This window comes from Biomphalaria glabrata, chromosome 1 (genome assembly GCF_947242115.1).
Source record: "Biomphalaria glabrata chromosome 1, xgBioGlab47.1, whole genome shotgun sequence".
NCBI classification, from domain to species: Eukaryota; Metazoa; Mollusca; class Gastropoda; family Planorbidae; genus Biomphalaria; species Biomphalaria glabrata.
In genome coordinates, this window is record NC_074711.1 from 14,418,131 (window position 1) to 14,430,687 (window position 12,557).

A 12,557-nucleotide genomic window follows, 5' to 3' on the forward strand; every position below is an offset into this window, starting at 1 on the left:
AATGGCATGTTAAATGTGGTCGACACTAAGTGACTTTTGAATCGCAGACAATGGCATGTGAAATGTGGTCGACACTAAGTGACTTTTGAATCGCAGACAATGGCATGTTAAATGTGGTCTGGTCGACACTAAGTGACTTTTGAATCGCAGACAATGGCTTGTTAAATGTGGTCGACACTAAGTGACTTTTGAATCGCAGACAATGGCATGTTAAATGTGGTCGACACTAAGTGACTTTTGAATCGCAGACAATGGCATGTTAAATGTAGTCAACACTAAGTGACTTTTGAATCGCAGACAATGGCATGTTAAATGTGGTCAACACTAAGTGACTTTTGAATCGCAGACAATGGCTTGTTAAATGTGGTCGACACTAAGTGACTTTTGAATCGCAGACAATGGCATGTGAAATGTGGTCGACACTAAGTGACTTTTGAATCGCAGACAGTGGCTTGTTAAATGTGGTCGACACTAAGTGACTTTTGAATCGCAGACAGTGGCTTGTTAAATGTGGTCAACACTAAGTGACTTTTGAATCGCAGACAATGGCATGTGAAATGTGGTCAACACTAAGTGACTTTTGAATCGCAGACAATGGCATGTTAAATGTGGTCAACACTAAGTGACTTTTGAATCGCAGACAATGGCATGTTAAATGTGGTCGACACTAAGTGACTTTTGAATCGCAGACAATGGCATGTTAAATGTGGTCGACACTAAGTGACTTTTGAATCGCAGACAATGGCATGTTAAATGTGGGCAACACTAAGTGACTTTTGAATCGCAGACAATGGCATGTGTAATGTGGTCGACACTAAGTGACTTTTGAATCGCAGACAATGGCATGTGAAATGTGGGCAACACTAAGTGACTTTTGAATTGCAGACAATGGCATGTTAAATGTGGTCAACACTAAGTGACTTTTGAATCGCAGACAATGGCATGTTAAATGTGGGCAACACTAAGTGACTTTTGAATCGCAGACAATGGCATGTTAAATGTGGGCAACACTAAGTGACTTTTGAATCGCAGACAATGGCATGTTAAATGTGGTCAACACTAAGTGACTTTTGAATTGCAGACAATGGCATGTGAAATGTGGTCGACACTAAGTGACTTTTGAATCGCAGACAATGGCATGTGAAATGTGGTCGACACTAAGTGACTTTTGAATCGCAGACAATGGTTTGTTAAATGTGGTCTGGTCGACACTAAGTGACTTTTGAATCGCAGACAATGGCATGTGAAATGTGGTCGACACTAAGTGACTTTTGAATCGCAGACAATGGCATGTTAAATGTGGTCAACACTAAGTGACTTTTGAATCGCAGACAATGGCATGTTAAATGTGGTCGACACTAAGTGACTTTTGAATCGCAGACAATGGCATGTTAAATGTGGTCTGGTCGACACTAAGTGACTTTTGAATCGCAGACAATGGCTTGTTAAATGTGGTCGACACTAAGTGACTTTTGAATCGCAGACAATGGCATGTTAAATGTGGTCAACACTAAGTGACTTTTGAATCGCAGACAATGGCATGTGAAATGTGGTCGACACTAAGTGACTTTTGAATCACAGACAATGGCATGTTAAATGTGGTCGACACTAAGTGACTTTTGAATCACAGACAATGGCATGTTAAATGTAGTCAACACTAAGTGACTTTTGAATCGCAGACAATGGCATGTTAAATGTGGTCGACACTAAGTGACTTTTGAATCACAGACAATGGCATGTTAAATGTGGTCGACACTAAGTGACTTTTGAATCACAGACAATGGCATGTGAAATGTGGTCGACACTAAGTGACTTTTGAATCACAGACAATGGCATGTTAAATGTGGTCGACACTAAGTGACTTTTGAATCACAGACAATGGCATGTGAAATGTGGTCGACACTAAGTGACTTTTGAATCACAGACAATGGCATGTGTAATGTGGTCGACACTAAGTGACTTTTGAATCACAGACAATGGCATGTGAAATGTGGTCGACACTAAGTGACTTTTGAATCGCAGACAATGGCATGTTAAATGTGGTCGACACTAAGTGACTTTTGAATCACAGACAATGGCATGTGAAATGTGGTCGACACTAAGTGACTTTTGAATCGCAGACAATGGCATGTTAAATGTGGTCTGGTCGACACTAAGTGACTTTTGAATCGCAGACAATGACATGTTAAATGTGGTCGACACTAAGTGACTTTTGAATCACAGACAATGGCATGTGAAATGTGGTCGACACTAAGTGACTTTTGAATCGCAGACAATGGCATGTTAAATGTGGTCGACACTAAGTGACTTTTGAATCACAGACAATGGCATGTGAAATGTGGTCGACACTAAGTGACTTTTGAATCACAGACAATGGCATGTTAAATGTGGTCGACACTAAGTGACTTTTGAATCGCAGACAATGGCATGTGAAATGTGGTCGACACTAAGTGACTTTTGAATCGCAGACAATGGCATGTTAAATGTGGTCGACACTAAGTGACTTTTGAATCGCAGACAATGGCATGTTAAATGTAGTCAACACTAAGTGACTTTTGAATCACAGACAATGGCATGTTAAATGTGGTCGACACTAAGTGACTTTTGAATCGCAGACAATGGCATGTGAAATGTGGTCGACACTAAGTGACTTTTGAATCACAGACAATGGCATGTGAAATGTGGTCGACACTAAGTGACTTTTGAATCACAGACAATGGCATGTTAAATGTGGTCGACACTAAGTGACTTTTGAATCACAGACAATGGCATGTGAAATGTGGTCGACACTAAGTGACTTTTGAATCGCAGACAATGGCATGTTAAATGTGGTCTGGTCGACACTAAGTGACTTTTGAATCACAGACAATGGCATGTTAAATGTGGTCGACACTAAGTGACTTTTGAATCGCAGACAATGGCATGTTAAATGTCTGGTCGACACTAAGTGACTTTTGAATCACAGACAATGGCATGTTAAATGTAGTCAACACTAAGTGACTTTTGAATCGCAGACAATGGCATGTTAAATGTGGTCGACACTAAGTGACTTTTGAATCACAGACAATGGCATGTTAAATGTGGTCAACACTAAGTGACTTTTGAATCGCAGACAATGGCTTGTTAAATGTGGTCGACACTAAGTGACTTTTGAATCACAGACAATGGCATGTTAAATGTGGTCAACACTAAGTGACTTTTGAATCGCAGACAATGGCATGTTAAATGTGGTCGACACTAAGTGACTTTTGAATCGCAGACAATGGCATGTTAAATGTGGTCGACACTAAGTGACTTTTGAATCGCAGACAATGGCATGTTAAATGTGGTCGACACTAAGTGACTTTTGAATCGCAGACAATGGCATGTTAAATGTGGTCGACACTAAGTGACTTTTGAATCGCAGACAATGGCATGTTAAATGTGGTCAACACTAAGTGACTTTTGAATCGCAGACAATGGCATGTTAAATGTGGTCGACACTAAGTGACTTTTGAATCACAGACAATGGCATGTTAAATGTGGTCGACACTAAGTGACTTTTGAATCGCAGACAATGGCATGTTAAATGTGGTCGACACTAAGTGACTTTTGAATCGCAGACAATGGCTTGTTAAATGTGGTCGACACTAAGTGACTTTTGAATCACAGACAATGGCATGTTAAATGTGGTCTGGTCGACACTAAGTGACTTTTGAATCGCAGACAATGGCATGTGTAATGTGGTCGACACTAAGTGACTTTTGAATCGCAGACAATGGCATGTTAAATGTGGTCGACACTAAGTGACTTTTGAATCGCAGACAATGGCATGTTAAATGTGGTCGACACTAAGTGACTTTTGAATCGCAGACAATGGCTTGTTAAATGTGGTCAACACTAAGTGACTTTTGAATCGCAGACAGTGGCATGTTAAATGTGGTCGACACTAAGTGACTTTTGAATCGCAGACAATGGCATGTTAAATGTGGGCAACACTAAGTGACTTTTGAATCGCAGACAATGGCATGTTAAATGTGGTCGACACTAAGTGACTTTTGAATCGCAGACAATGGCATGTTAAATGTGGGCAACACTAAGTGACTTTTGAATCGCAGACAATGGCTTGTGTAATGTGGTGATTATAATTTTTCTTTAAAAGTCAAATGAATGTGAATAAGATCGTTTTCACTATAACCACAAGTTTACCGTTTTCTACAAGAACACTGGACCATCATGAAGCACTCCACTCTTCACTACCTCAGCCAGAGCATCAGTTTAGTGTACCGGTATTACGTTACCCCAAGGTCACGTGGCTGGGAAAAGGTCATGGACACTAGAGGCTTGAGACCAAGGTCACATGACAATCTCATAGATCCATTAATTGCGTGCTCACGACAGCTAGGAGGACAACTAAGAATGTTTGCGTATGATTTGACAGAACAAATCTCTGTTTGATAGGAAAGTACATGTTCGTTAGGAAATAAAACATAAAGATATACTGCTGCAGGGGGGAACAAACGTCCTTTGTTTTACTTGGTCCCCCGGGGTACACATAGGCATGTTTATTGTATTTTCGATAAGAAATAATAATAATAACAATATCTTCCATTTCAAAGATTAAATCTTTCAAATGACTATACAAACCCAGTTAACCTGCATTTTTTTCCACATCTGATACTGATAAATCCAGTGTCCGCTAGGGGGTTCATTCAAGCTTTCTTTTCGTCGTCTGCGCCTGGGCTTTTCTTTGGGTCTAAAATGTGTGCCCCGCGGCTTTTGTGAGAACTTTCCAACTGTCTGTTTAGAGGTCATCCTCTGCTGCCACCTATCCTCTATGCCAGTGAAGGCAACATGGCGCCTGAGTTGATCTTAATAGAAATAGTCTTCTGATGGGAGTGTTTCTCCATTCTACAAAATGTAAAGTAGCTTAGTTTTCAGCAAATCACAGTATTCCACAATTACAGAGACGCCTTCAGATTTTATGCATAGTCGAAATCTGTTGACAAAATATCCCCATCTTCTTAGTGATTGACACTGGCGCTCACCTCGTTTCTGTAGACCATGTGAGTATTGATTTATCATCCAATAGACAGAAGAAAACTCCCAAGCAGTTGTACAAATGTTGGCGGCTACTATAACCTTTATTTCCTAGGACGATGTAACGAGTCTCAAAGAGACTTTCTATCTTATTGTGAAAGGAGAGAGAGACAGAAAGAAATAGGCGAGAGAAAGGTAAAAGAGAATTAAAGAAAGTCAGAATCCTATAAACCTAAAATAATGAAAGAGAAACAGTAACACACAGAGACATTAATGTTAGAACTAAAAGAGGGGAAGAAAAACGTGTGATGTCGAAATGTTCAAAAGTATAAACACAATAAATCTAGAAGAGGGTTGAACGGAGTACATTCTCTACAGGATTTCTCCAAGTGTGACTGGGATGGGAACTAGTGGACCTTAAAAGTGCTAAGATGAAAACACCGGCCACAAAGTGAATTGGCCCAATAATTAATTTGTACTTGGTGATTTGTTTTTGATTTTCTGAAGGTCACAACGAGCTCAAGGTGTTTTGTTTTTTTTTTCAATCAAATTTGTGCGTTTCTTATTCTAAGTGTAGACAGTTCGTGAAGTTTAAACATTGACTCGGCGTTTAGCTTTCTCGGTCTTTGAATTGCAACATACCGTAATAGATTTAGATCTAGGTCAAGGCAACCAGAGTGTCAAACAGGAGGTCGATTGTAATTTAGAGTCAATACAATACTAAAACATTAATAAGCAATATTAAATATAATTTAGTAAACGACTTTCCCTCGTTTCTTATTGAGTGTATGTTGCTGCAAGTACGTGGCTCAATACAGCTGGCACAATCTCGCATGTACAAGTGTATAGTGTGTGGAAGTACAAACACATGTAGAAGTGTGTAATGTGTGGAAATACAAACACATGTACAAGTGTGTAATGTGTGGAAATATAAACACATGTACAAGTGTGTAATGTGTGGAAGTACAAATACATTTACAAGTGTGTAGTGTGTGGAAGTACAAACACATTTACAAGTGTGTAGTGTGTCGAAATACAAACACATGTACAAGTGTGTAGTGTGTGGAAATACAAACACATGTACAAGTGTGTAGTGTGTAGTGTGTGGAAATACAAACACATGTACAAGTGTGTAGTGTGTGGAAATACAAACACGTGTAGGAGGTGTGGAAATACAAACAACGTGTAGGAGGTGTGGAAATACAAACACGTGTAGGAGGTGTGGAAATACAAACACGTGTAGATCAAAGTTTCAAATACGTCTTGAACCAAAATAAAATTAACTGTCATGACACAAACGAAACCTTATAAGTATAATGTCCTTAGGAATACATTTTGAAATACAAAATGTTACAATCCACTGAACTCCCCACCAATCTTTTATTCCTTAATCACATAATTCTTGTCTTCATGTCCCTCCCTACAGCTTTATAACTATAAGATCTAAACAATGTTCTACAGATTAATACAGTGCGTATATATATCGCCTCCTTCAATAGAGAAACGACAATGGATCATCTCACGGAAAAGATGAATGCCTGGGCATTAGCGATGGAACGATGTCGTCCACATAGCAGTTCCCCCCTCTCTCCACGCAGCTGATTCATCCAAAGACACGGCAAGTGCCGATACAGTTTGGCATCGCAGGCTCTGCCAGGGTTAGGCACTGTGTGCTGCAAGCTGCTAAGGGTCGCCGGCTCATGATTTTTCCTCAGGGTTGACTCACAAAGCCTTTCCCATTTTTTGGGTAGAGCTGCAAGGCAGCAGAGGTTTGCATTTTCCTTCTCCTAGGTGGGTAGCCAGACAAGGCTGATTATGATTAGATTGATCAAAGCAAGTTACACTCAGAATACAGAATTGATGCTTTTCTGTGTATTTGTCAAGATACTTAGATGTAAACAATCTTTATATATTTAATGAACTTATACTGACACCGGACATCCTAGTGCATCATTGTGAGTGTGAATACCGAGAAATTAACTCGTTACCATAATTAGGCTGGACCAAGCTTTAATTGGTGAATGTTTCTATTTCCCAGGTCTAGCTAAGAGACTACAGCTTCGAGCATTGGCAGTGATTCTCACACCGGGTGTGTTGTCGGAACTGACCAGGTTAGGAGAGGCGGGTACATGTACCTGCCGGCGGCCACAGTTGCCGCCGTAATGGCCATGGAGAACACCGTCGATGATAAGGTGCTGGCCATCAGGCCAGAGGTCACCTCCACCACGGCCTCGTCCATCTACATCCGGTGGGCTCTGGAGGGCATGGGCAGTGGTCTGCCTAAAGGCTTCGTGGTCCAGTACAATAGAATAGCCAGCAATTACTTCCAGTATAGTGAGATGCTAGAGCCTTCTACGGAAACGTATGGCATTAAAAACTTGGTGGCAGACACCTACTACAAGGTAATCTCAACATTCATAGCTTTAAGAATTTTTTATAGCAATGTCTATAAGTCTTTTTTAAAAGTATTTTTTTTACATTTTTGCTTGTTCTCTCATTGCATTAAAAAATGTGCGAATTGGAAGAAATGTGCTAACACTATGCATTCGTATATTTTAGGTGTGTGTCAAAATGTTTGTCAATGAGAGCCTGACTCTAGAGGAGTGTCTGGAGGCGTCGACCACGAGCTGGCACATCCCAGTCTCCATTGGGTCAAGCATAGGGGCCGTGCTGGCCCTGTCTATCATCGTTCTCATTGTCCTACTCTCTCGATGCCCGAATCTTGTTCATCAGCCCCGTACGGCTGCCGCAGAGTCCAGCAAGTACGACAGTATGTCTTCCCACTTCCCGGATGACCGGTACGAAATGAGTGACACTACCACCCACTGTCAGGACCACGAGAGAGACGAGGACGTCTTCTCCCAGAACAGCGAGGGGGACAGCCTGACCGACACCAAGGCACTCTCTAGGCACCATCACTCCCCTCAGAGTCTAGCGGAGAGAGTCTGTAACGGGAGCAAACTCGTCAACGGACTAGGTAAACCAAGCAGATCGAACATTCCCCTGGGCCGGTGCGGCCGCACGCTGTCTCTGACGGAGAAACGCCACGCAACGGGCCACCCGTACCGCACTCGGCAAGCCCGGCTGGCTCACATGCATACCCACTTCCACTCTATTCAGTCAGAGCCCGGCAGTCTTCCTGTACGAGCAGCTCCTCGAATTAGCATTACGGACTTACCGGCCACGGCGCACGGCTCGGACCTTGCTTCATCCCGTAATCGCCATCATCACTCGAGCATGCCTTCCACTCATGTTGCCAATGGGAAGACCTCGCTCGTGCACGGAAGCCACAGCAAGGTGAACGTCAACCAGAGAGATACTCCGAGACTCATATCCAAGACGGACTCGGCAACTTCCGCATCAGACCCGACAGTGGCCGAGGCCACGGCAAGCAGGATAAGGCCGCCAGTGTTGAAATACATATCTAAAACGTTACACATGAGCATCGAGGGTGACACTTTAGTCTGATTTTTCACCAAGTGGAATGGGCTGTATCCCTAAGCTGAAAGTGACCGCTGGTCAAGCCAGGCACACACATAAACACGAAAGCAGCTAGATATGTTGGAAATATGATGACATAATCACAACTATTTTGGTGCACCCACCCTTAATTGTGTTCCCCAAAGTCAGCAACCTAGCGCAGTATAAAATTCCATTTTCTAAAACTTTGCGCAAACGAAGAGCAATTTCCGAGTTCGCATATATTTTAGATTGGACAGAGAAACCAGAATGTAATGTGAATACACTAGTTTCTATAGAGAGATCCCGGAGGTGTGTGTGCGTGTTCGCCAACATCCAATCTGAAATAAAGTTTATTGAATGACGTTCGCCATGAACACAAATGTAAATACTACAAACATTTGAAAGGATTAAAGCAAGTTACTTAAATGTCTTCCTGAAATACTTGAGTCATAACAAAACCAAGTGGAATGTCGTTTGAACATTTATAAAGGGAAAAGTTTTTCTTATATAAAAACGGAATATTATTACGTTCAGTATGTGCAACATCAAGAGATCAATGTGTAGACATTTGAAAATTATGCAACATGAGAGCTATTAGGAATAACATGAACATTTAGCAAGACAAAAGAACATTTAACAAAGGAAAACTTAACAATAGTGTGAAATATAAAGAGGGTCAACTTTGAGCAAGCTAATAGCTATTATATATATATATAAACTTCATGTGATTGTGCCATTCAAAACATAAACTTATAAACGGGGTATATTTCTGTCTCTAACTTTGAGTGCTGCCAACTATTTCTCGTAGACTTGTGTAAAGTGTTCTTCTGTGGATGTACAGCGAGGGTTGGGTTTTATAGAAGGCAAATGTCCACTGTCTGAATTCCAGTCGTTACATCATGGCGCTTAGCTTTGACATTCAAATCTTCAAAAACATCATGACATGTCTACAGAGGGCGCTGTTATACTGTTAAATGCTTCAATACTGAAATGTGTTGTTCTAACTAGGGAGAGTAACAGAGACTCTGGTTGCAATAATCTGTTATTTATCTGTGATGATTGACTAATGATGTACCTATTAACTTGTCCTACACGTGAACACATTCACGCACACATCTCACACATACACGCACACATCTCACACATACACGCACACGATGCTGCACAAGGAACACATACACGCACACATCTCACACATACACGCACACATCTCACACATACACTCACACATCTCACACATACACGCACACGATGCTGCACAAGGAACACATACACGCACACATCTCACACATACACGCACACATCTCACACATTTACGCACACCATGCTGTACAAGGAACAGTCCAACAAAAGATTAAAATTGGCATTATCGATCTCAATTTTCCCAACCAACAAAAGTTGGCCAAATGTCTCTGTGTGTTTACTTAAGAACACATAGTATGGACATAGATTGAACGAAAATATTTGATAAACATACTTGTACATAGATTTACATTTATAAATAGATACATTTGAGAGCAGTTTATTAAGAAGACAATGCATTAGAAGCAAGACTCTTGTTAGACCCCGCGGCTATCATAAGATGGGGAAAAGTCAAAAGCTGTTGGGTTTTTTTTTTAGATTTTCCTCCAATTTTATTAACGCGTATGCAACTTTATCCAAGCGAAAAGAGATAAAATATTTAATAGTACATGTATAAAGTAAGACAGCGTAACTTTGAACGCAGACACAAAGGTACAAACATTAGCCATAGGAAAGTTGCAAACGGGAGAAACAGTTCAAATCTAGTACAATTATTGACCATGAAAAGGTCAAAGTAAAATAACTTATAAGTATACAAGCTAGATCTATCTAGAAACTGATATCAAATTTCTGTGTTGAGTGAATATTGATACTATACTGAAACTTGCTACCAGTAGGTAATAATAATAATAATAATAATAACACCTGTTTGGGTTCGTTATTATATATTCAGAGAATATATATATATATTGCTACCGGCGAGTAGTAACAGAACTCGATCTGTATATAATGTAAGTATGGGAATAATATGTGCAATCCATTTACAATATAATTGTTAGTATACAACAACTATTGTGTTCATTGTGATGTCTTTGTGATAATGTCGTTTGGGTTGACTATTAAAGCCATGTACGTATAGAATTCAGTTCCTTTAGTGATTTGAGAGATTGGGATAATTGAGAGAGATGAAAAAAAAAATAGAAAAGGAGAGAAAGGGGGAAAGAATGAGAGAGAGAGTGTGGGGAGATAGAGAGAAGCACTCGAGGACATAAACAATGGGGAGTTTTAGTCCAAAAGTTGGTATTTGCAAGAAACAAATTGAGAACTCGTTAAACAAATAACAAACACTGTGCATCCCAAATAAAAGACCTCCAATGAGCCTCATCAATGCTATGTTATTGTTTGATCAATGATGCCCTCAAGTAATGCCGCAATGTCGCGTGCTTGTCTTCTCACTGCCATACAAATATTCAAAGAATGGAATCAATGAAAGAGTTACTAGTCACACACACACACGAAAGCAAGAGCACTCCCACAAGCAATTGTTTGACATCAATCCACGACGTCGTTTCAACAACTCTGCACGTAAATCTTGATCTACATCTAGAACCGCAGACATTTCACTCACAGTTGAAACACAAGGTAGCTTGGAGAGAAAGTAAACAGCTTTGATTGGCCACAAGTGTGCCAGATATGAAGATTCCATGTTTAAAAACATTAAAGGTGGAGGGGTGGGTGTGTAATAACCGACTTTTATCAAATGTTACTGGAGAGATATTTTTTAAAAAATAATTTTAACAATGTAATAACAATTATTAAATAAATAATATAACTAAATCCTTAGATGTTATTAAGCGACTAACCTTAGGATTAAATTGCCATGCTCTGTTAGTTTGATTTGATGCTAGAAAAGTGTAATGAGCAACTAACTAGGTGGTCATTCTAGCTCATATTAAATTACTCTTAAACCTATACGGTAATTCGTAAAATATGTTCAAATTGAACTAGGTAGGAATTTTGAGTCTATGGAGCCACGCGAAATACTTTTTCTGAATAAATAATTAGAAGATATAATACCAAAATAAAATATTACAAAAATACAATTAGAAGATGTAATACCAAAATAAAATAATAGAAAAATACGATTAGAAGATGTAATATCAAAATAAAACAATACAAAAATACAATTAGAAGATGTAATATCAAAATAAAATAATACAAAAATAAGACTTTTCTTTGAGTCCGAAAGTTTAATGACAACTTCGTATGGTTATGAAGTCTCAGCTGCGACCTACATATTATTGACATCCAGTAAAGACATACCATTTTCTGTCCTCCGCAGTGGGTATTCTTTGGGTCCCCAATGTGTGTCCCTCGGCCATTGTAAGTGTAGTTAAATACTTAGTTCTTAAAGTACTTACAGTGTAATACTTAGTTCTCATGGTAGTTATACTTAAATACTTAGTTCCTCTAAAAGTTCTTATAGTGAATATAGAAAAAAGTCCAACTGTTTATAAAGCCTAACATTTATTAAACAAAGTACATTCGGAAAAAGTCACAATTCCCCCCCCCCACCCACAAACTCAATTAAAAGTCTTGAGGGAACTGCAAATAATGTTGTTGTTTGTTTTACACCAATTTTGTTATTATAGCAAAACATTTGTGTTCTTTCTAAAGCAACATAGCAAAACACTTAATAGAACTAACGCTGTGAAGTGTAATATTGAATGGACATAAACAATAGTAACGACAATTATGTCAACATGTTACAGGTAAAAAAATCAAAGAAACAAAGAACATGCACATACAAAAAGCCATATCATAGTGCATAGTGATGGGGGCAGGGTGAAATCTTGTATTATTTCAAAATTCAATGTTTCCCTCTCTTGCCTTTTCTTCCTAAACAAAATAGTAATAGTAATGCAAATTGAAAGAAACAAACAGTATAGCTGCCAATATTTATCTCCGCTAACAAAAGTGTGGACAAATATTTCAGCTATGTCAAGGTCTCAAAGTGAGAGACAGTAAAATGTGCTGCGGAGATGGTGGCCTAC

At 39.5% G+C, this 12,557-nt stretch overlaps 2 protein-coding genes across 2 annotated transcripts in view; one reads left to right on the forward strand and one right to left on the reverse strand.

Moving 5' to 3' along the window:
• LOC106060448 (uncharacterized) overlaps nt 1–10,644 on the forward strand; it is a 49,079-nt gene extending 38,435 nt beyond the window's left edge. The window contains exons 2-3 of the mRNA XM_056023703.1: nt 7,058–7,421; nt 7,579–10,644. Of these exons, the coding sequence (XP_055879678.1) occupies nt 7,149–7,421; nt 7,579–8,487 (1,182 nt within the window). The 5' untranslated portion in view covers nt 7,058–7,148 and the 3' untranslated portion in view covers nt 8,488–10,644. The remainder of the gene's footprint in view (nt 1–7,057; nt 7,422–7,578) is intronic.
• Nucleotides 1–12,557, reverse strand: part of LOC106060449 (UPF0415 protein C7orf25 homolog) — a 132,476-nt gene that overhangs the window by 90,770 nt on the left and 29,149 nt on the right. The gene's annotated exons all lie outside the window — the stretch shown is intronic.